This window comes from Protopterus annectens, chromosome 7.part1 (genome assembly GCF_019279795.1).
Source record: "Protopterus annectens isolate FY-2018-M chromosome 7.part1, PAN1.0, whole genome shotgun sequence".
In the NCBI taxonomy this organism is placed as follows: Eukaryota; Metazoa; Chordata; order Ceratodontiformes; family Protopteridae; genus Protopterus; species Protopterus annectens.
Genome location: NC_056740.1, coordinates 91908266 through 91934442, shown reverse-complemented (window position 1 = coordinate 91934442; position 26177 = coordinate 91908266). Strand labels below are relative to the sequence as shown.

General features: G+C 39.4%; 1 protein-coding gene across 2 annotated transcripts in view; it reads left to right on the top strand.

The window, feature by feature from the left end:
• The window catches only part of MYO1E (myosin IE), a 1655775-nt gene that overhangs the window by 865820 nt on the left and 763778 nt on the right, over positions 1 to 26177 (top strand). For both annotated transcript variants that reach the window (XM_044078573.1, XM_044078572.1), the window contains exons 11-12: positions 1333 to 1413; positions 16350 to 16436. In XM_044078573.1, the coding sequence (XP_043934508.1) occupies positions 1333 to 1413; positions 16350 to 16436 (168 nt within the window). The remainder of the gene's footprint in view (positions 1 to 1332; positions 1414 to 16349; positions 16437 to 26177) is intronic.

Sequence of the window (26177 nt, the reverse complement as noted above, 5' to 3'; positions counted from 1 at the left end):
TCAGTGTCAGGGTATATTAATGCTTGCTATTAGGTCTGAGCAAGTGCTGGGCTGTAAGATGCTTTTTGAGTGCTTAGGTTGAGAGACTAGTTTCAAGGGAAAAACTGAGGAGGAGACTTAGTGGAGCTGGGAATAATTTAACCATAGCTAACCAGCACTGCCCAGTGTGCAAAACCATGCAAATACGGTTTTTATAGTAGGGAAAGGAAAGAGATAGAAATTAGCCCAAAATGGCCAATAAACTAATAACTTCTGGGCTGGAACCACTCCTCCAGGGACAGATAGATTGTTCAAAGCTCCCCTCTCTCACAGGTGAAAAGAGAAACTTTCTTCTATCCAAGTAAGTTATGCGCAACTCAGAAACTAGTATCACAACCCTGAATTCAGCACTAGCCTGAAAACTGGACTATACTAGATTAGAAAGGTGGGAAACAAGGACATTTTTTTTTAAAGATAAGGCAAAAACAGTAAAAAAATACACTTAAAATAGCTTTAAACAACTACAAACAATCAGAAAAGGCTATCGCACTTTAGTGTGTAGCCTACAACAGTTAAACAAATTATTTAAACAAAAAAATTTTAAAAGTGCAGGCAGTCAAATAAGTACAATATGTGAAAAAAACAAGCTTTTAAATCACAATAAATGCTGGAAAATCTGCGTTTAGGCAGAAAACAGTTAAGTACAGCAAGAAAGTACAGAAAACTGATACTTAATCACTCCAAAGTCTCCATTCTAAGCTAGAAGGCTTGTATCAGTTTAAGGCTTTCTAGTGCTACCCAGTAGGTTAGTTACAGGAAAGATAGGAAACAAGCTCATATGTGGTCTTTTAAACCAGAAAGTTGAAAGAGACAGACAAACTGTCCAAATAGTCAATAAACTACAATTTCAGGATCAAGAACCTCTCCTCTCATGGTAGACAGACTACCTAGTGCTTACCACTCCCACTTATAAGCTAGAAGGCTTTCTTCCAACACAGAAAGGCTTGCAGGGCACAGAAGCTTACCAACAGTCCTGGATACAGCAACTCTGTATCTGGACTAGTTTAGTTACAGAAAATGTGGGAAACAAGCACAAGTGCGGCTTTTAAACCAGAACGTTGAAAGAGATGGAAAAAAACTGCCCAAATGGCCAATAGCTACAATTTCTGGGCCAGGAACCACTCCTCTTGTGGTAGATAGGTAGATGTAAGATAAGAGTGGTTAGACCTTCACTTCTATTTTTTTTGACTGGATGTAATATGAATTTTAATTTGTGTTTTCTTATTTTCAGATCAACAAATTTGTTTGGTTGTTATGTGACAGGTTAATTTATTATGGTTTCTTTTATTTTAGTCTATCAACAAAGCAATTCAGAAGGACCATGAAGATTACAACATTGGTGTCTTAGACATTTATGGCTTTGAAATATTTCAAGTAAGCTATCATGAGGTTTATATGGGCTTATATTAAGCATTTCATATTTTTTACATTTCTTATATTATTTTTCCTGATATCTGTGTTCTGTGATTTGTCAGTGACACCATTAAAGTGTCCAAGTTTATAATTAAAAATGTAGCTGCTTATCTTGTAAACATTAACATCTGAGAACCATATGGTATTAGTCTATGGTCCTTCAAGTGTTCAGACAACTGATGGCATTTAATGTGCTTTATATTTAGTCCATTATATATGTTTTCTGTGAACTGGATTCTGCCCATGTCCATTTAACTTGCCTCTTTTTAATACACTTGTCATTTTGTAAAATCTTTAAATATGATGCTTCGCAGCAAAGTTATGATTATACTTTGGTCAAAAAGGCCTTTGCTCTGTTGAGATGATATTATATACCCATGATTCCTCATGAAGGCTATCATTTTATATCTCAGAAAGGTCAGAAGTCTTATGTTAATGGAACCCTTAGATAAATGTAACCAGTGCCTTTCTATGTATTGTTAGCAGATATTTTAACTATCTAATCACATTACTTTGAAAGAATTAAATCACACACATATAATATGTCAGTAAACATCAATGTTTGATTCATTCTAGTAAGGAAGATTTTGTTTTGAAAACAGTAAATTCGAAAGAAAATCTTTCTTCTTTAACTGGTAGTATTTCATATAACCTTGCTGTGATGATGATTATAGTAATATTAGTGGGAAGAATGAAGGATGGAAAGAGATCTCACAGGAAAAAAGCTTAAACAAAGAGGTTTAGGAGGGTTAATTAGTGAATATAAAAATAGTAATAAACATCGTAAAGAGTTTGGTTTTACTTCTGAAACAGATAACAGTAGACATATATATTATTTTGAACTACTAGTAATCGAGGACTCACAAGTGAAATACATTACTATTCTAACAACATTATTGACTAAAGAGTACATTACAGTTTCCCCTTTACCAGGGTTGAAGTTTATTGATAGTTTTGTTACCAGGGTTAACTAAGGTTAAACCGAGCTGTAATTAATTTATTTTGCAAGGAGGCACTAATGATTTAAGGTATATGCCAATAAATAAGATAAAATGCAATCTTCTTCTTCTTCTTCTTTCAGCTTTTCCCAGTTAGGGGTCGCCACAGTGGATCACCTGTCCACTCATGATTGACAGTGGAGTTTTACGGTGTCAAGTTGCCAGCCCGGCGCCCAACCTTCCACAGAAGGCACACACATGCGCGCACTCACACCTAGGGCCAATTTAGAGTGTCCAATCCACCTACAGCATGTCTTTGGGATGTGGGAGGAAACCAGAGCACCTGGAGGAAACCCACGCGACTACAGGGAGGACATGCAGACTCTGCACAGAAGGCACCCCAGCCGAGGATCGAACTGGAGAACCTCTTGCTGTGAGGCAGCAACGCTAACCGCTGCACCACCGTGGCAGTAAATAAGATAAAATGCAATGCTTGATATAAATGAGTATTTTAAAACTTTAAATCTAGAGTTTGTATTATGTGAAATCCTTCCTATCTTGCACTGGTCAGATTATCAGTGGTTGAACGCAAAGTAATTTAATAATTGGCTAAGACAACTGTGCTTTGTCTACAGTATTAATTTAATAAAAATTGAGGAAACTATGCCTGTGATTTAAAAAGGTTTTGAAGGGATGAAGTTACTCTTAACTACTATAGATCTAAGGTTCTGACAGGCATGTTTATGAATCATATTGAAATTTTTTTACGTCCTCACATGAGTGGGTACATTTGTGCAACAGAAAATTTAATAGATGTTTAAAATGTTTCTGTTATGCCCAAAGCTTGGGAACAAAGAAGGAGTTGAGGAATATGACTTTATTGCTTTTAATGAGACATGAAAGTCACCTGACTTACAAATACCAGAATATAACAAATTTGAATGCTTATGAACAGGCAATAGAGGTGGAAGCATAAGTTTATGAATTAGAAATTTAATTTCTTGTAAACTTGTAAAGACTATTGCTGATTTGGAGTATGTAATAGTCCAAGCTCATGGAATATGCTTTGCATGCTCCTATAATATTGATACTTTATCGTATACCCACTTTGGATTTGATTATTTGCCTAGATTAAATATGAATTGAGATTATAGAAACCTGGTACTGATAGTTGTCTTTAATTTTCCTACCATTGCTTGGCAAGTAAATGAAAGAGGAATTAATTGTGAATGAGAATTTTAGATTTTAAGTATAGTTACATGTGAGGCAGAGCACCTCGCTGGCCTTGTTCAAGAGGAATCTTGACCAATGGATGGGAGATTGCAGATATACCCCAGGGATTACTTCAGTGTCACTGCTTGACAGAGGCACAGCAAAATAATAGGCATAGTTTTATTCAAACTAAAGGGGTGGCGAAAGCCAAATAACTATAGGCTAGGCTTATAAATGCCCTTGGGCAGATAGCCTAGTATGAACCTATGAACCTATAACATTACAAAATTGATTTTGGAGCCAACTGAATGTAGCAATATCCTATATCTGTTAAGTGCAGATAATCTAGTTTTAATTGAAAATATTCAGATTTCTCCACCTTTAGGATTATCAGATCATTTGTCTTATTTGAAGTAGTTGCTATGGGCAAACTGAGAGTATGGAGCAAGCATTATAATTATGGTCTTACCGATTATTTCCAGTTAAAGAATAATTTGCCATCTTTTGATTGGGTAGAGGTGGCTGAGTTAGTAGGGTTTATGATAATATTGAATCTCTAGTGCCTAAAAGTGTAGCAGGGACAGCTTGCTATAGAATGGTAAATTCCATAAACAAGTTCTAGTATGGTCGACTTTTAATCTGAAATGATTTTGTAATAGGAAAAAAGTGGGCTTCCTGTGCTTACCATAAATTTCCAAATAGGTGTAAAAAACAAGTTATGGTGGAGAAGTAAGGAACAATCAACAAGTATAAGAAAAAATAAAATATGAAAATTTGTTGGCAAAAGATCACACAAACACCAAAAAAATGTTTAAATATATCAATTCCTTCAGGAATCGAACCGATCCTATTAATTGTATTTTTTTGCAGATGGCCAAAAATTATTTAGTCAGTATATTAACTAGGACATTTAATTCTATGATCTAGAATGGATATGTACCAAGCTCTTGAAAGGAATTATTACCTATATTTTTAAATCTGGAGATAAAATGACAGCACAAAATTATTGTCCATTAAGTCTAATGCCAGTATTATGTAAATTCTTTTAGAGATGTATTAGTGAAATCATGCATAAAGAAAAGAATCTTGCATTCCTTAATATTTTTTGACATGTATTTTTTGAAAGGGCATTCTAGACTCGCTGATTTATCAATCTTTTATAATTGCATGTCTATGGCTATGGAATTAACATAGCTGTAATCTATTTGGATTTAACCAAAGCTTTTGACTTACTGTCATTCCCCATTATTGACTTGGCCTTAGAACAATGCAGGGTTAATTAGTATTTATCTAGATGGATTAATCACTGGTTCAGCGGCAGAACCCAAAGAGTAGTTATTCAAGGAAAAAAATTAGATCTGGCACTGGTGAGATCAGTTGTTCCTCAGGGATCTGTGCTCTGGCCTTTAATGTTAAGTTATCATTTTTGCCTCTATTCCATGTGATGATCATTGTTGGTTAAGTACACCAATGATTGTAAAATTGTTATGCTAATAATGAAGATGATTTCACTAATATTAGTAAGTGTTTACTATACTTAGGTAATTGGAATAGTAGAGTTTGTCTCTCATTTAGTGAGAAAAATGTGTAAAAATTAATGAGATCTGTTACATTGTCTACATTTGATTTAGTTGAAGTAAGTGAATATAAGGATCTTAATATACTTATTCATTCCTGTTTTGGATTTGAAAAGCATGTAAGAGCCATTTGTAATTAGCCCTTGAGACAGATGGGTTTGATTCTCAAAAGCTTTGAGAGAAGAGGTTATTATCTTGGCAACTTTATTTAAAGTATATATCAGATCAGTTTTGGAAAACAATATATTGTTCTGACCTTTTAATGATTGACAGCTTAATTGTATAGAATCAGTACAAAAAAAATTACAAAAAGAATACCTGATATTAAGTAGTTATGCTGTAAGGATGGATGTGTTTCAGCGGGTCTTTATACCCTCCATTATAGATGTATCAGAGGTCAGCTTATATTTGCCTATGCAGTGTTAATGACTCTTTTCTTTAGTCTTTATTGGATTTGGAAGTATGTAATAATTCATAGGCATATAAACATCATAGTTTAAAGTTATGTTTAGAGTTATGTAATAAAAATAATAGAATATGTTATTTAACACACAGGCTGCCACAGTTACGTAATAAATTGCCTGGATACATCAAAGATGCAAATAGTCTAGTAAAATATAAGAAGTCTTTGGATGACTGGGCTGGAACTGTGGTGTTTGATCCACCAGTTACTGAGAATAGTGTTCCTTGAAAGCTGTAAAGCTTGAATACTTTACCTAACTTATGAATTTAAGATAAAACTAGCATAATAACACCAAAATGAAAATAGCTGTAACTACATACAACTGCTATACAGGAAAAAACTCTCTATATATCTTACTTTCATTTCATGTATGTAATCCATCTATAAAATTAACATAAAAATCTTAAATAGTATCTCTTAAGAAATGTTATCTATAACTGATTGGTCATATAAATAGTCTTAATGTTGATAGAAAAGTGCAATACTAAAATGCATAATATGCGCACACCAGGGAAGAGGAAACGTTTAATAATCCAAATAATTTTTTAATCTATACAGTGCTACAGTATGCCATACTTGAATGCAGTTTACTGGTTTAATATTGCACATTTCATGGGTTTTTTACAATTTTCTCTGACCTATCAAATATATTTCCTCATTTGAATAAAACATCAGATTAACTTTATCGTTATGCATACAATGCATATTTAATTATTGGTCCTAACTGCAGTGGTTGTGTGTGCACAATAGTGTGCACTCCTTATATGGGTGTAATTATCTTCTGTTTAATTCAGGTTTGTTTTTTATTGCCACACTGTTATTGGTTGGTGCTGTACATATGCCTCATATATATTAATACTATCTCCTAAATTTGCACTGTGTTATTCACAATCTTCCTTTTTCATATTAGAACTTAGATTTTACCTGGGGGAGGTATGACTGCACTATAATATGCAGAGTAATCCAGTTTTTTAGGTAATAAACCACATTTATTCAGTTTGGTTAGTCAATCTGTTTATTCAAGTACAGTTTTGTACCAGCTCATAAACGGTCCTGTTTTCAGGTCATAAGCTCATACACTGCTACGTTTTGTAGTTCTAAGATATATTTGACAATTAATGTCTATTTAGTCAAGCATTGTTTTTCTGAACTATTTTTATTTTTTTTTTATTTTATTTTATTTATCATTTGTTGACCGGGAAAGTCCGACTAGGTTCCACAGAGCCTGTTTTCAGCAGAGGCCCGGGGAGAAATGCTCATTTAGATGAGGACAATAACTTGTAAACAACCCTTTAACGACCTAGTACTGTTACAGCATCAGCAGAGCCTTCTTGCATGGAAGTTATATTCTTTTGAATGAAGATGAGTATAACTTTGTAGTGTGGACATTTGACACATACAACTTGGCAGCAAGAACTTCCAAGCAGAAAGTATAGTCTGCAAACTATAATCTTCATGTAATAAAGAACCAAACTAATTTTCACAGTAATATGTTTTAGAAAATTATTGTATTTCTTTGGCCTTTTCAAGTCTGAAGGTTGTTGAAAACAGAATATTTTGACAGTAGTTTACTTTAAAGCATTTAAAAAATTATTTGAAAGAATGCTGTTGTTTTGTTGCAAAAATAAAAAATAGAACCAAATGGCTATGAATTTAGCAGGAACATATTACTATATATCAATGTGCTACAGATGTTCATCATGCATACAGCTGCAGTCAGAACAGATGGATTATCCTGCCGTCAGGCGGGTCCTCGGTCGGCCAAATTCCAAAGTCTAGGTCCGGCGTCGGTTGTCGTCACTTCCTCCCTGACGTCAGCATGGCAGGGGTATAAAAGAGGCAGCCGACGCCATTTTCTTCAATCTTTCTTGTCGCGCGGTGCCCGAAGCAGAAGCAGTTCGCAAGTGCCGGTCGGCCAGCTCCTGAGATTTACGAAAGTATTTCAGCCAAAGTCTTCTTGAAAGCTAAGTACCCCGTTGGGGAAACTTTTCTTGCCTTAGACCGATGTCAGACAAAGTTAATAATTGCATTTCATGTGGGAAGCAAATACCACATAAGGATTTCCACTCTTACTGTATACCTTGCTTAGGCCCAGACCACGACATCTCGGCCTGCCGTTTTTGTGCTAGATTCAACAAACGCACTATTAAGTGTCAGGCGGAGTTCGCCCTTCACTTTTTTGGCAAAAAATTTAATTATATTATGTCGTCGGATACTCCGACTCCAGTTTTGAGCAAAAAACGCAAAGATAAGGACCGGCCTATGAGGTCCGCACCACCTACTGATACCACACTAAGGCCAACTACCGGTTCTCCGGTACTCAGCGAGGTGCCTACGCAGCCCCTGAGTACCGATGACAATGCATTACTGGTGTCTTCAGTACCCGAGGTTGCAGGCTCCTCGGCCCCCATTCCTACTACAGATACCAATGCCACTCCTGGCGGGGAAACTCAGAATTTAGACAGGCCTGCGATTTCTCAAGGGGTCTTCAGGCCTTCCTCCTTCTCTATTAAAGCCTTCACTAAATCTAAAACAGCCATGAAAACCAAAAAACAGGTTCCTCAGACACCCTGTCAAGGCACCATGCCTAAAAAACAGATGCTTAAAATGGCTGAGGATTTGATTACTCTTATCAGGGGTTCTCAACCCCCCTCTGACAAAAGGCCCAGAATAGAGGAAGACTACCCTTCCTCAGATCAAGCTTCTATTACCTCAGAACTATCTGAAGACCAGGATTGTGCCTATTCTCCATTCGAAGACTCTGGTGCTTCGGAGTCTATTCCCTCGGTCTCCCCTCCTGAGGACTTCTCTTTTGGGGAAACCCTGCATACATTGAGGGAACACTTTCACTCGGAAGGCCAAGATTACTCAGATTCCAAGAAAAGGCTCAGGGAATTTCTTCTGCTCCCCCAGCATAGGCCTCTGGCTATCCCGCCTGTTTTAGATATATTGGATGATGTGTACAAAGAAGCCAGCCTTAATCCTGATTCTTTGCCTCCAGCTCCTGTTAAACCAGACAGGTATTACCGGGTTCCTGATTCTCACCAGTTCCTATATAAAAGCCATACTGCTGACCCAGAAACTATTTCACAGGGTCCCAAGGAAATTAAGGCCTCTACTGCTAAAAACCCATTACCTTCAGAGAGAGATTCCAGATCTTTAGAAAGGTGGGGGAAAAAGGTGTACACCTCGGCCACTTTAAAAATGAGGGCATTAAACTGTCAGTTCCATATGTTAAAGTATCAACAGTTTTTGATATCTCAGCTGAAAAGCAAAATGACACAACCAGAACAACCAGATTTAAAAGAGTTGCAGGATTTGTTGCATGGTGCAGAGCAAGTGAGTAAACATACCTTGCAGTGTGGTTTTAATGCTTTAGAGGCCTCGTGTAGAGCTGCTGTTACGGGGTCTGTTATACGTAGGCATGCTTGTCTCAAAGAGCAAACCTTAGCAGATCATGTCCAAGCTAAATTATTAGATGCACCTCTTCAAAAAGATGTATTGTTTGGTGTTAAAGCAGAGGAGGTGCTAAAGAAAATGGAGGAAAAAGCGAAATCAATGCAAACAGTGAAAGATTTCCTGCAGGTACAGCCTCCACGTTTCAGCAGAATCTGGCCTTCAAAAAATTGGTCCTTTCCAGCCATGGACAGACCTCAAAGGGGCAGATACAGGTGTCCAAGGGGTAGAGGGCAACCTCAAGGATCTTTCAGAGCCAGACAGTGGCAAGCACCAACCCCAAGAGGTGGAGAAGATAGATCGCAGTCTTTTAGAAAGCAGACACAATGACTTCCCCCTACACTTGCCAAGCAAAGCTTTAATGGCAGCACCTTTGGGTGGAAAACTGACATTATTCTCAAAAAATTGGCATATTGTTACAAAAGACAAATGGATTCTGGACATTATAGACAGAGGCTACAGGTTCCACTTTCACACCCTTCCAAAAATGAGAGGCATGCCAAACCTGCCACTAAATCAAAGGGCAGAAGCACAAAAACAAATTTCAGCTCTCATGGACATGAAGGCAATTCAAGAGGTACCTGCAAAAGAACAAGGTCAAGGGTTTTATTCCAGACTATTCCTGGTACCAAGGAAGGACAAAGATTGGAGACCTATCTTAGACCTATCCATCCTAAACACATATCTACAGGTGCCAAAATTCAAGATGCTCACATTACAGCAGCTTCTTCCAATGCTGGGCAAGGAGTCTTGGCTGGTAACATTGGACCTCAAGGAGGCATACCTGCATGTCCCTATCAGACAAGATTGCAGAAGATACCTCAGATTTCTTGCAGGTTCAACCCATTACCAATTCTCTGCATTGCCCTTTGGCTTATCTACTGCGCCCAGAGTATTTACAAAATGCCTGGCATCAGTAATCGCCTTCTGCACACTACAAGGGATACAAATCTACCCATACCTGGACGACTGCCTGATCCAAGCGGACAGCAAGGACATACTACTGCAGCACCTGGCGTTTGTAATAAAACTGTTGAACTTCCTGGGATACACAGTCAACAAAAAGAAATCAAAACTAATACCCTCTCAACAAATAATTTTCCTGGGTGCCAACTTGGATACAACCACCCAGATGGCCTACCTCACGCCAGACAAGCAAGGGCAACTGTCTCAATTCTTCAGAAAAATGGCAACTTACACCAGGCTAACTGCAAGGAAAGTCCTGCAGGCTCTGGGATTCATGGCATCTTGCATCCTACATATCCCATGTGCAAAGCTGCATATGAGGAAACTTCAATGGTACCTAAAAAACTTATGGTCTCAACACAGCCACAGCTTGGAAGCAATTATACCACTCATTCCACGCCTTCAAAAGGAATTTATGTGGTGGGCTCAAGCTTGCCAAAGAAACACAGGTCTTCCTTTCTGTGTACCTCAAGCAACTCAAATCATCACAACAGACACCTCAGACTACGCCTGCGGAACACACATGACAAATCAGTGCATTCAGGGAAAATGGGCACGAAAAGAGGAGATCCTTCACATCAACCAAAAGGAAATGCTAGCCGTGCAAAAGGCTATTATGACCTTCAAAGACCTACTGCATCCAGGCCAGCTATTGATAAGGACAGACAACACCACAGTGATGTGGTACATAAACAAACAGGGAGGAACTCATTCATACCCCCTGTGCAGGCAAGCCATGACCCTATGGAACACAGCACTGGAATTGAAAATTCAACTACAGAGACAATTCCTGCCAGGGAAGGAAAACACACTGGCAGACAACCTAAGCAGAAATATGACAGATCCACACAAATGGAAGTTGCATCCTCAAATTTTCGCAAAGATAACTCAGGCATGGGGACAGCCAGACATAGATCTCTTTGCTACACACAGAATTTGCCAGTTGAAAAAATTTTGTTCAAGGACCTATCATCCACAGGCCTGGAAAGTGGACGCACTTTCCTTCAATTGGGCAACACTGACAGTCTATGCCTTCCCGCCTCTTCCTCTGCTGCCCAAAGTTCTATTAAAAGCCAGAGCAGAAAGGCCAAAAATAATTCTCATTGCTCCAGACTGGCCAAGGCAACACTGGTATCCGCTCCAGAGGAGCCTGACACATTCCCCACCATGCATCCTACTTCTAGTCCCTCTTCTGTTGTCCCAGCACAACTACAAAACTCTTCACAGCCATCTCAAAACTCTAAATCTAGCTGCATGGAGAATTCCTTGATTTCACAACAGTTTCTCCTCTCCAAGGAGGTGCAGGATGTCATCTTGGAGGCCAGAAGACCTTCTACTAGAAAGGCCTACTCCGCCAAATGGAAACGATTTTGTGCCTGGAATCAAAAGAAGGGACATAATCCTTGGGTAATAAATATACCTCAAATTTTACAGTACCTAGCTGAGATGTTAAACAATGGACTTTCCTTCTCCTCCATCAAGATCCACGCTTCAGCTATTTCTGCACAATACAACACAGATCCTCCTTTATTCTCTCATCCTCTCTTAAGGCAGTTCCTCAGAGGGGCAAAGAATATAAAACCCCCAAGGAAACTACCACTCCCTGCTTGGGACCTCAACTTCATATTGAAAAAGCTGACCCTTCCTCCCTTTGAGCCAGCTTCTTCATCAGAGTTACAGTACTTGTCATGGAAAGCAGCCTTTCTTCTGGCTATCACCTCAGCTCGCAGGGTTTTGGAGCTACAGGCCCTCATGGCTGTGCAACCATTCATCATTTTCCATCAGGACAGAGTTTCCTTATGAACCAACCCTACCTTTATGCCAAAGGTAGTATCCAGTGTAGCTTTGAATCAGACTATCCACTTACCTACCTTTTATCCTAATCCACAGAACATTCCTTGGACATTCACAGACAACTTCGTTATTATTTGGACAGGACAAAGCCATTCAGGAAATCTGAGCAACTCTTTGTGTCCTATGCTGCAGGTGCTCAAGGAAAGGCTATTTCCAAACAAACAATTTCAAAATGGATAGCCCACTGCATACGCTTTTGTTACTCATTTCATGGAAAAACTGTGCCTGCATGCATCAGATCCCACTCCACCAGAGCCACAGCTACCTCTGCAGCCTTCCTCAGGGGGGTCCCTACCAAGGATATTTTGGAAGCAGCCACCTGGAGTTCAGTGCACACTTTCTCCAAGCACTATCACCTCCCACTATACTCCAAATCTAGAGCGGGCTTTGCCACAGCAGTCCTGCAGGGCATCCTAGCCCCTCCTAGTTCCACTTAGTGCCTACCACCCTTACTTAGCTTTTGGATTCTACCCATCTGTTATGACTGCAGCTGTATGCATGATGAACATAGTACAGTTTTGTACCTACCATAAATGTAGATGTTCAAGTGCTCATACAGCTGCAGTCCAGGTTTCCCTCCCTCCAACCCCTCTTAGGACAGGCCTTATGACAAACCCTTTTCATATAACCTTTTGGGGTACTCTTTTATAGTGTATTTGCTTGCAACTACTGTTTTTGATTTATCAACATTGCATTTTTGCATAACATTATGTTTGCCTTCCTTCTGGGGGCACCTGACATCTGGGGCAAGAAAAACTGAAGAAAATGGCGTCAGCTGCCTCTTTTATACCCCTGCCGCGCTGACGTCAGGGAGGAAGCGACGACAACCAATGCCGGACCTAGACTTTGGAATTCGGCCGACCGAGGACCCGCCTGATGGCAGGATAACCCATCTGTTATGACTGCAGCTGTATGAGCACTCGAACATCTACATTTATGGTAGGTACAAAACTGTACTTTTCTTGCCTTGATTTATGTTGTCCTGAATGTCAAAATAAAAAGGGGCATTGTTGTGCTCGTCCACTGACGGGAAAGACTGGAATAGAGAGGTGAGCTTCCCAGTACAGTAAAGCCTATGCTGATACAATAAATGCTATTGCGTGAACTCTATATTCCAGTGTCCTCCTGAGTGTAGAGTTAAGACTGTTGTAACCACATACAGTTTTATTGCTTCTTGTATTCACAAATGTGGTTCAAGAATGTAGCTGTATCACTCTAGACATGATATAGCCAAGGAGGGGAAAAAAATGACCATCTCTTCAGAGCTGTTTTGGAGATCAGGAGATTGCATCATGATACAGGCAATCTCATTGTGTGTGTGTGTGTGTGGGGGGGGGTGATACGCAAGAAAGTGTGCCTTCCCACCCGAGAGACACTACCATTACTAGTCTTTGTTGTTGCATAGAATATGGTTCATCTGGCTGAATAGGTTTACTGAATCAAAAAGGGGGGGGTGATCCCACTTGAATGGACACCCAATAAGAAGATTCTTCTGTGGGTGGGAGGGACTTCCCCACAATCCACTGCAGGAACAGCTCCATGCACCCATTAACTTAATGTAACTAACCTCAGTGTGTCAGAACACCTCAGGGTAGCTATTAAAGTCATTGTCAGGTGTTCATGCATTTAAACTGGCTCAACTGATCGTGTTTCTCTCAAAAGGGACTCTGTAAGATATTTGTATCTCGTTAGATCCATTTGCCTTTGGTGCTTGATGAAAGTGGAGGAACACGCAGTGTTCTTAAATCAGTAGATGTTTGAAAGTGGGAGAACATGCAGTGTTCTTAAATCAGTAGATGTTTGAAAGTGGGAGAACATGCAGTGTTCTTAAATCAGTAGATGTTTGAAAGTGGGAGAACATGCAGTGTTCTTAAATCAGTAGATGTTTGAAAGTGGGAGAACATGCAGTGTTCTTAAATCAGTAGATGTTTGAAAGTGAGAGAACATGCAGTGATCTTAAATCAGTATATTTGTATCTCGTTAGATCCATTTGCCTTTGGTGCTTGATGAAAGTGGAGGAACATGCAGTGTTCTTAAATCAGTAGATGTTTGATAGTGGAGGAACATGCAGTGTTCTTAAATCAGTAGATGTTTGATAGTGGAGGAACATGCAGTGATCTTAAATCAGTAGATGTTTGAAAGTGGGAGAACATGCAGTATTCTTAAATCAGTAGATGTTTGAAAGTGGGAGAACATGCAGTGGTCCTAAGTGGAACATGGGGGAAGGGAAGGAGAGTAGTGAGGACAACAATCAGTAGTACTAGGTCAAGGGAAGGGAACTGCATCTGAAAAATATTATCACAATTTAATAAGCATTTAACATGCTATTAATGTTTTTTTTTTTTTTTTAGTTTTATGCACGTTTCATACTAGGAGTATTTCACTGACAATTATAACAGAAGGAGTAAAGGTAGAATATTGATATGTTGTATATGATGGAACAATGTTGCATTTAAATTTATCTTGAAGAAAAATAAAATATGTTACAGTTTGTCATGCTGAAAGTGAAAAACACACAGAGCATGTGTTCAGCAGTGTAGATTTACAACAATATAATACACTATTTTTGCATTCTTGACACCCCCCCTAACTGTAGTTCTTTTCTGTAATTCACTTTGTAGTCAAAATAGTTTTTGGTAAGAGTACTGACCTGAGAATTCCAAACTGTGCAAAGCTCTGCATACTGTTTTACATTTTTATATTTTTTTTTATGTACACGCGTTTACCAGGAAAGTCTGACTAGGAATTAAAACCCGTTTTCAGCAGAAGCCAAGGAGAAAAGCTCCATAGTTACATATACAAAGTGATTGTGACAATAGGTAAAACATTTTTAAGCTAAAGCATTTATAATATTGCAACAGCAACATATCAAGAGTTCAGCAATGAAATAATTGCATTGTGCAATCCACATCATTAAAGTGAATGTTTTATAAAAGTGTTTTTGGAGGTAGCACTTTAGTACACATACATTAAAGCGAATCTTTTATACAAAATTAATACAAAAACAGTTTTGGTGGTTGTACTGTGCAGTACATACAGTGGATATAAAAAGTTTACACATGCCTGTTAAATTGACAGGTTTTTGTGATATAAAAAAATGAGACCACAATATATCATTTCAAAACTTTTCCCACCTTTAATGTGACCTATAACCTATACAATTCAATTGAAAAGCAAACAAATCTGTGCACAAGAGGTGCCCTCGCAATCTGACAGATTTGGAACGCTTTTGCAAGGAAGAGTAGGCAAATATTGTCAAGTCAAGATGCGCCATGCTGATAGACTCCTACCCAAGAAGACTGAATGTTTTAATTAAATCAAATGGTGCTTCAACAAAGTATTACTTTAAGGGTGTGCACACTTATGCAACCAGCTTATTGTACGTTTTTTATTTTTTATATTTTGTCCCTTAACAGATTTGTTTATTTTTCAATTGAATTCTACAGGTTATAGGTCACATTAAAGATGGGAAATGTTTTGAAATGATTTATTGTGGTCTCGTTTTTTATATCACAAAAACCTGGCACTTTAACAGGGGTGTGTACACTTATTATATCCACTGTAATGCTTTACAGGAAGTTTTATATAAACACATAACTGGAGATAGATGCTTGTAGTGAGGGGCTATTGATTGTGTGCCCAGGGTGGGCTGATAACAGTTCTGAAGGAATGCACAGAGTGAGTTATATATTACTGTGTAATGAAAAGGAGATCCATAGATAAGGCTAGAGAGAAGATTAATGTGAGACGAGACAGAGCTGAAGTTCTGTCAGCAATGGGTTTACCCCTGGTCTGGCACCTACGTCCCTATTAGACAGAGGTAGCCTGTAAATGCTTGGCTCTCATGCCCAAATCTACACATACCCCATAAAATAACCTTGGGGTATGAAAATATATCAGATACATTTGGAAAATATGGCTAGGCTTAAAAAGGAGCCCCTAGGAATGTTAGTCTAGTAATCGCCTATCAACCTATAAGTTAGTAACAACATACAGCAGACAATATGCAGGGGGATTATGTGATGGCCAGAGAGATATGTGTTTGGGATAAGAAGTAGATGAACACTTTGAGAAGGTCAGTGATATATTAGGGGAGCATTCCGCTGATGTTTACATTACAGGAAGTGAGTCTGCACGACAGGTATGCTGTAGTTGGAGTTAGCAGTTTCCTGTTGTATGGGGATGAGCTGCAATTGTTATGTGTTTATAATGAAATTACTTGTTTAGACAATACGTTTTGGAGTGTAAGGCAACAGTCTCATGATATTCCTACTCTGAATGTTTTTTGGAAAACAGAATTTCATTGTTCCTGCCATTGTGTTTCAAGTTATTTTTTCTTATCTATTGAAATGATCACGCTGCGTTATTGTTATGAGAAGCTGATTGCAGTTTATTGTGTTAGTAAATCTTTTCTTTTCCAATGTGTTGCAGAAAAATGGCTTTGAGCAGTTCTGTATCAATTTTGTGAATGAAAAGCTGCAGCAGATATTCATTGAGCTGACTCTGAAAGCAGAACAGGTATTAACGTTTTTACTACAAATGTTTTCTAATTCGTTGCTCTTAGATGTTTTTCTGAGAACTCCAAGTTCTGGTATTTTTATACATAGAGCAGTTTCTTCACCTGCACCTCAGAATTCATCTCAAAGCACAGATGTGTATGATCACTTATCAACCTAAATATTTTCCAATCTAGACACAACCTTTTAGAAATTAGTTCTGTTTGTTTAATTACTCTTCAGGTGGTCTTCATGGTTACTGTACATAACAAATAAGAATAGCTGACATATGTTTCCTGTAATACTTTACGGTTTATGAGCAAATGTACTTTTTTCCTGTAATCTTGACTACTAGAATGCTACTCTACGCATATTACATGTGTTTTATTATAAAATAGCAGTAACCTTTACCAGAGTTCTAAATAGAATACCTTAGGAACATAGAAACAGTATTAGGCAAGCAGTCATGAGGAACATAAGATTCCTACCCATGCACACTAACCAGATACCCTTAAAGTTCTCTCCACCCTTTTCAAGCAATTAATAGTGGTCTCCTCCCATAGTGACCAGGGCAGTACCCGATAACCTTTGTTTATAATTGTGTCTTCCTATCCAGTAATTATGGCTGTGAATACATTGAATTAGGAGCCCATCCCCAAATGACTAAACCAATACTTTTGCAATGAAAAAGGGGCTGACAATAGGACTGGGCCTTTCATTGCTTGAAAAGTGAAACAGTTCACCTCAGAGAAGCTAGTAAGCTACCAAGCATAAGGAGAGTTATGTCAAACTGTTGGCATAGTTAAAGGATATATGATCTTTAATTTTCTTATTTAGGAACCTCTGGAGCCTTTCCATTTGAGCAATATGCTTGAATTTGGAAATGCCAAAAGGAGCACAAGGGGGGTCTGATAACGGAAGAGTGCAGCAGTAAGCTGACTTCTTTAGATCTTGAGGATATTTTCTTTGTAATTAAATGGGACAGATAGGATTTCCAACTTATGGTAGAAGCATGCTGACTGAATGAGAGTGACAGTTGTCTACATTAGTACCCTAGTATCTTATGACAATGTCTGTGTGATGGATAGGGAGTGCCATTTATAATGTATAATGGGGGAGCATTTTGCTTTTGCTACTGTTCTTCACTTTTTGGCATTTAGCTTGAGACCATTTTTGGTATACCAGCTGTGTGAATATTCTAGTCATTTCTGCAGATTTTTAGTATCATTATATGTGAATGTAATAGTGCCTTGCTTGTAGTCAGCCACACTTCTGGAATTTTGGCTTAGATGTCTGCAAAATAAATGCCAAACAGGAGCCCAACAGTGATTCCTAGGGTAATGTACTAGTTACAGTTTTACTTTCAGTATGAGTACCAGCAACTTTAAAACTTGGGATCTTTTAGAAAGCCATTTTTCTAATCCAGTGGACATTGTAGGGATTTAATTTTGTCTAATTCTTTCAATAATACTAGCATAGGGATAGTGTCAGAAGCCTTGGCTAGGCAAAGATGTACAGAGTGCACTGACTGACCACTGTCCACAGCCTCAGTAAGTTTTTCAAAGAAGCTTGCTAGGTCAGGAGTAAAGATCAGCCCTTCATAAAACTGAACTGACAGAATGCACATTGACTGATTGCAGGGGACAAGGGTTACTGTCAGCTCTTCTTTTTGAGAGAACAGTCTAAAGTACATGAAAATGTGGAATGTTTTCATATTTTTAGAAGGAATGTTTTCTAATGTACCTCTTTTTTTTGTATTACATTGTAATGCTATATCATAAACACTTCAGTGCAAAACATAAAATTAAAATTTAACAAAAAGCCATTATGAATCCCAGACAACATGTACACTGCATAGAGCTGGTCCATGGAGCTGGGGTTGTAAAACAAATCCATTACACCCAATTCTGTAACAGAGGTAGGAGCTGTGGACAGGGAGATATGTATACATCTCCAAGTGCAACCATTTGTATGACAGCAAAATGTACATGAGTGGCACAACTTGCATATCTGTCCGTAATTAAATAGAGAAAATGCCCTGGACTAAAGCCTTACAGGGTTCCTATTAGATGACTGAAGACACATTCTATCAAATATGTCTTGGTCAAACTTAAAACAATGAAAAGGCAAAATAGCGAAGTGGCTTTTAAGGAAATTCTTTCCCAGGGAAGAATTTGCTTGGCCGCTTTAACTTGCTGCTTTCGGCACTGTAGTGCGATCTCGGAGTTGGTATATTTAAGTAGGAGGGGTGTGGGGCTGCGAAGCCCCCCACTTTATATATTCCTTCAATTTTTTTTTTTTGGAACAAAATCTCTGTTCCGAACTTTCAAGAATGTAAGCTTTCGCTTACATGGGGTCGATTATTCATCATTCTCTTTTTTAAGCGTTCGATGATATAATGTAGACCCGCCTTACATATATAAGGTAACATCACTATGAAGTGTAGGGATACAGTATAGCCAGAGCACACTGATCAAACCTCTCAACTGTCCATATTTTTACAGAATGTCCATATTTTTGCCTCTTATTTTTGGTATGTTCCTCTTAAAATTTGTGGTTTTCTGGCAAAGCATTGAGGATTGAAGTTGCTAAATAACACTAAATAATGACAGACCTTTGAGTTTTGGACTTCATATCATTCAGGAAATACATAATAATACAAAATCTGTCATTCTAGCAACTTTCTAAGTTTATAGCAGCAGTATTTAAAATCTGTCCCTATTTTTTGGGCCTTTGTCCTTCCATTATTTCTGGCTTTGTCCAGATTTCTTGGATTGAGAGGTTGACAGTTATGATCTTTCCCAATAGTGAGTTTCTTTACAATGTTAGATACCCTCATTGGCCACAGTATCACATAACACATGATATACATAAGAGAGAGACTTCCCAAACATGTTTTTATAGATGACTGTGAGGGGCGACTGTAAAGATTTGATACTTTTTGTGTTCCATTTTTTTGTATCTTGGGGAAAAAGCAAGGAAGTACAAGTAACCAGATTTCTTCACATAGGTGAAGACAACACAGTAAAGGTATTTAACATGTTCAGTTTTGCTGAGTGAAAAACTGATTTATCAGTCATCAAAAGCAAAAATCAAGCTATATTGTGACTATAGAAAAAGCGTGCCAGAATCCAATGGACATAACACATGCAAGTATGTGACATAGAGGTGAAAATGTGAACTTGGGGGCTTGCATGATTCATTACTCATAAACAGAAACTTCTGAGGGAAAGATGTAAAAAAAACAACCATAAAGCCTTTGAGTTACTGCACAATGGTATCTCCTATACTGAGCCAACAAATATTGCCAACATACTGGCTGACAGATTCAGTGCCAACTTTACCCCTCTCTTCCCCCCAATGGACCAATCACAATACCGGAGGAATGCCAGGCACCCAGCATTACTGCAGCACAGATTAAAGCAGCATTGTCCAAGACCAAGAATATAGCTTCCATGGGACCCGATGATATCCCTGGATGTCTGCTACATGAACTACTAAGTGAACTAGCACCACATCAGTGTGCCCTGTTCAATCACAGCCTCACCTCAGGCTTTGTCCCTACAGAATGGCGCACTGCTACAGTCATCCCTCTCCATAAAGGGGGAGCGACTACAGACCCTGGGAATTGTTGCCCCATTAGCCTGACAAGTCTGCTATGTAGGGCTGTGGAGGGCATCATCATGGACCTAATTAACAAGGATATAGGGAATCTCCAAGCTCTAGATCCCAAACAGTTTGGTTTTGTGAAAGGTAGATCATGCCTGCTCAACCTGGTTGACTTCTTTGAGTCTGTCACCAGAGCTGTGGATGAGGGCAAGGCAGTTCATACAGCCTACCTCGATCTGGCCAAGACCTTTGATACCATTCCACACTCAGGAATTATTGATAAACTCACCAGACTAGACATCAACCCCTATATCACTAGGTGGGTTGCAAATTGGCTCACAGATAGAATACACAGTGTGAAAGTAGCAAACTCCAAGTCAGACTGCTGACCAATCACGAGTGGAGTCCCACAGGGATCAGTCCTGGGTCGTCTCCTGTCTGGCATCGACTTCTCATAAGTCCAGGCCAACACTGAGGGACTCTGGATGACCAAGTTCACAGATGATTGCAAGCTGGAAACCATTATTAACTCCCCAAGTGATGAAGACATCCTACAGAAAGGCCTCACTGAGACTAATGACTGGCGTTGAAATTATGGTCTTAAGCTTAATGCCAAAAAAATCCGTTGTCATCCTCTTTGGGAAAAACTCAGTTCCTACTAATTATCACATTGATGGGAGCCTATTGAACACTGATGGTGTTATAAGAGATCTGGGGGCACAGGTTGACAGCAACCTCTCCTTCGACCACCACATTGCCACTGTGGTCAAAAAGTCCTTCTATGTGGCATATCTCATTACGAAGGGTTTTGCATCCAGGAAGAAAGAGGTCATCATCTCTTTCCACTCTTCCCTCATTAGGCCAATCATCGAGTATAATGCCCCATTTGGCATGTACCTCACTAGACACATGCAACAGGTGAAAAAGACCACAAAAGTACCTCATGGAAAGGATCATAGACCTTAAACGCATGTCCTACATGGACAGACTAAAAAAACTCCAGATATTCTCTGTCTCATGTCATCTACTATGAGTCGGTCTCTGCTTCACTTACAAAGCCATGTCTGACCCAACCCTGTTAGAAATGCTATATCTAAAGAAATCCCAATCCCTGCACACCACATGTTCTAGAGACCTCAACCTCATTACCACAATCAACAGAACATGCTGGAGGGACAGGTTCATAACTCAGAGACTGCCCATGCTCTGGAATAGACTTCCCATACATACAAGCAGAGCACTTCACTAGCCCTCTTCAAGAGAAATCTTGATGAGTGGATGGGAAATAGAAGGTTCACCTCGGGGATCATTCCAGTGGCTGTGCTTGATAGAGGCACTGGGAACCAATTTCGGGTGGCACGATGCCAGGGCACTTCTATGGGCCAGGCTTATAAAGGCTCCAGGGCCATTAGCCTAGTACACACCTATGAACCTATGAACTAGAAAGAGTCAGTGTCTGTAGAGGAAACAGATATGTGCAAGATTAAATTTAAACAGTAAGACAGAGTTAAAATGAAGGTAAGACGCCGTTGATGCATCTTTTAATGTGAGATGGTACATAGACCACATGGTAGTGAAAAGGAAGCAAGACTATAATTGTGGAGTTGCAAATAAGAGTATGTATGTGTGAGAGAGAGAGAGACAATAGAACAGATGCCATGCTGCTCAAAATGTGGTTTCAAGCATTATGTCAAGCATAACAGATAGGCAAACTTGGTGGTCACAAAAAAATCAGGCTATGGCATTTTTCTCTATTTTTTTTATTTATTTAATTGTTTATTTAACTAATTAACTTGTGTATTTATTTATTTTTAAGGAAGGTTAAAAATTCTACCACAAGTGCTGTGAGACCCCCTGTTCAAAACAACTATTGCTGCAGCAACCTGTGGGGGAGATTGCTTCTTGGTTTAACCCTCCCATGATCTAGATAACCAGTCAAGGGAACTGTTGGGTGACCTTATTGGTTGTCTAGGTTGTAGGAGAAATGGCAAAAAAACAGAAGCCCAGAAAGTTTGAAAAGGGAAGTGAATGTGATGGCCATGGTGGAGCCATCAGATGCCCATAGTCCGTGGCAACATGAGATTTTGCAAGGCAGTGCTGTGCTCAGGGTGCTACTCATTCAAGGAATGTTGGATTTTAGTAAGTAAATGCTTTTCTCAACAGGATACCAGATATTGGAAGCAGCTGTACAGGACTAATGATCACTTGTGTGAACCTCATAGGAATATTTTCCATGGGCTAGCTAGTATGTGTGTGTGTTTGTGTGTGTCTGTGCGCCAGAGTTCTTGTTATTCAAGTTATTGTGGCCATTATTTTTATTTTATTTTATTATGATTCAAGATCTGTTGAGTACACCATTAGCAAAATGGCTATAATTTCTGGAAATAGGTTGTACTTAGATGAAAATGACTGACCCTGCTAGCATTTGCTTTATAAAATGGTCATTATTCTGGATTTTCTGGACTTGTGAGTTTATGTGAAGCAAAATGATATACATTGCTTTGGCTACTGGCTGTGTAAAACAAAGTGGAAATGCATTTAGTAGACCATTGTTTTATCACAGTACGATATCTGAGGGGTACACAATCAAAACATTTTCCTGAAAGTGATTCACTTTCTGGGAGATTAGGGATGCAGTTTCTATTCCATTATATGAATTTTATATCAAAGTGGAGAACAGAAGGGCTCTGGGAGAGGTTTAGGGGTGAGCAGTAGGGTGAGGCACCATGGAGCCCTTTTCCTAGGACTCCATTTCACCTGAGGTTGGTCCTGTCAGTCTTGTGGGTAATGCTTGTCCTGCAATGAATAAGTGTGCAGTAAATCATAGGATCATAGAAAGTTACTAGGCTATTGGCCTTGAGGCCCTTACAAGCCTAGCCAAGAATTTAGCCCATGTTCCAGCAAGTTAGCACCTTATGCCATTGTCCAGCAGGGACATAGGTGGAATCCCAGGATGTATTTTCTGTTCCCCATCCAGTTATCCAGGTTGTGCTTAAAAGGGTTTAATGGGGTACTCTGCTTTATGTGGAGAGGGAGTCTATTCCACAAAACGGGGAGTTCTGGGATACAAATTTGTCCCACCAACAAGTCCTGTTGATGTCACAGACTAGGTTGAGCATGCAGGTTACTTGAGTGGAGCTTGACTTGTGAATATGCAGCAGTCCCATCAGGGTGGGGTCTGAGTTTGCTTTGTATGCCAGACAGAGGTCACCTCTGAGAAGTATGTAGGAGACTGAGTAGAGGGACAGGGCTTTTAGCCTATCTGTGTAGGGTAGATGTTTGATGCCCTGGATTCTCTGGGTGAGGAATCTCTGTGGTCTCTCCAGCTGGTGCATGTGCTTTGGAAGGTACATGCTGAAAGGGGCATTGTACTCAATAATCGGTCTTATAAGGGAAGATTATAGGGATGTTATGACCACCTTGTCCCTAGCTGAGATACCCTTACTAATGAGCTGGGCCATGTAGAAAGCTTTCTGTACAACTGAGGCAATATGGTGGTCAGAAGTCAGTTTGCTATCAACCTGGGTTCCCAAGTCCCTCACGACTGATTGCATGCTTAGTGCCGTATTATCAGTGTGATAATTTGTGGGGATGTCATTCTCCCTAAAAGGGATGATGATGCATTTTGGCATTCAGTTTGAGGCCATGTTTCTGGCACCAGTCATTTGTTTGGGTGAGACCTTCTTGGATGATGTCTATATCACTAGGGGAATTGATGACAGCACCCAGCTTGCAGTCATCTGCAAACTTGGTCAGCCATAGCCAACTAGATTTAGCCTTCACCTCTGAGAAGTATATCCTAAATGGCAGAGGCCCCAAGGCCAATCCCTGGGGTACTACTTAAGGTGGCTTCCCCTATTTTAACTAAGTAGGTTCTATCAGTGAGCCAGTTTGCTACCCGTCTAGTAACATATGGATTAATGCCTAGTTGAAGAGTTTATCTATTATACCTGAATGGGGAATAGTATTGAAGTCCTTGGCCAGGTCAAGGTAGGTGGTGTGCACCATCTTCCCCTCATCTATGGCCTTGGTGACTGTCTCAAAGAAGTCGACCAAATTTAACAGGCATGACCTCCCCTTAAGAAAACCATACTATGTGGGATCAAGTGTGTGGTGGTTGCCATTGTCCTTGTTAATGAGGTCCATGATAATCTGCTCCATGGCCTTGCAGATCAGGCTAGTTAGGCTGATGGGTCTATAATTTCCTGGATCAGTGGACACTCCAACTTTGTTTAAAGGGATGACAGTAGCTGTCCTCTACTCAGCTGGGATGAAGCCAGTACTCAGGCTTTGGTTGAATAGGGTGTCTAATGGTGCTGTAAGTTCCTGCCTGAGTTCATGTAGAATGCAGCCTGGGATGTTTTCGGATCCCATGGAGGCTGTACTTTTTGCCTTTGAGAAGCAGTTATGACTTGCTCCCCATAGATAAGGTGAGGGGACAGGTAATGGGATGTCCTGCTTTACTGAACCTGTCTGCCAGAAGGTTGGCTATATCTACAGGATTTGTATATGTGGTGTCCTTGACCACCAGCTGTGAGCAGATCTGTGCTTCCCTTGAGATTGCAGACATATATGAAGAAAGCCTTATGATTGTCTTTAGTAGATGTGGCCAGTTTGGACTCGAAGTTTGCTTTGGAAGATTTCACTAGTGCTTTTATTTGCTTGTTCAGGCTAAGGAGAGATTGCTTAGTGATTTGTGATTTGCTGAACCATTTGGAAAACATTTCAGACAAGGAAAAATAGAGAAATTAGGTGGGGAAAGACTTTGCAAGTACCTGATCCAAATAGTTCAGATAATATATTTTCTGATGTTGCAGCCCAGTGGAGTGAGGAATGCTATAGGTGTGTGTACAGTGCTTATCAAAGTCACAATTTACAGAATTGCTAAAAAAGTAGAACTAAAATGGGCTTATATTAAATGCTAAAATGTGCAATATTGTCACATTTAGTAGACCACACCCTCCCTTAGCATGCAACATAGGCAATGCCTCAGCACAATACAAATATTGTTAGAGACCTTGAAAGTTGGGTTGATAATTACCTGTCCTTTGATCATCTTGTAATAACACTAGTCAGGAAACTGTCCTCCATGATGTAGCTGATCGCTAAGGGAATGTCATCCAGGTCTAAAGAACTCATTGTTCCATTATATTCAGCATTGATTAGGCCAGTTATAGAATACAATGTCTCTTTTGGAACATAGCTCACTAGACACCTCAAATAACTAGAAAGACCCACGAGGTCACTGTCTTAAAAATCTTAAGCTATGAAAAAAGACTGGAAGCACTTATCTTACATTCAGAGCCATTAGGAATCCAATGGTACCACATGTATTGTATTCCCCATTAATTTAATATTCCCACAAATGCCAGAACCAGTGATCTAAATCTTCCTCAGCAGGTAAATAAAAGACAGTGGAGAGAGATTAATTGCACAGTGCCTTTCCTACCTTTGGATTTGTAGTGTAATATATTATCTTCCTTCAAATGGGAATTGAGTGGTTGGATGGGTATTCATAATCTCACCCCTGGCTTGACTGACCTGGCCCTCCTTGAGAAAGTAGGTTCAGTTTGAGAGTAGGTAGCGACAAGCAGTAAATGGTCACAAGCCTTAACTGTCTTTTATTTTCTATGATCCTACACAAACAGGTTCATAGTTGTTTACTAGGCTAATGACCACAAGGGCCTTTTTAAGCCTAGCCATGCACCTCAAACTCTGACCAGTTCTGGTACCTATGATAAGTGTAAGCAGGGGCTTGGAAGATGAAAACAGTTACAAGCAGGGGCCTGAGAGATGAACCATTTACAGGTGAAGGCATTAACCAGTATGCCAACTGGTCTATTATAATCAAATATTTCCGAAACAGGAATCAGTTAACTGAGAAATTTGGTTTTAATTAATGTGGATGCAGAGTATAATACCACAACAGAAAATGCACTCAGAGATAACGGTTTGTAAGACACTGATAGGGGCTGAAAAGCAACCTCATCGACTTACTCAGTCCAAGCCCTACTATCAGAAGGGTAAAAGAAGTTGGGCTATATTTACAGACATAGAGCTTACAAACTTTTACTTAAGATTATGTGAGTGCAACAATGTACTATACTGGGAAAACCTGCTTTTGAACACTTTAAATGCCACACTACAGTATACA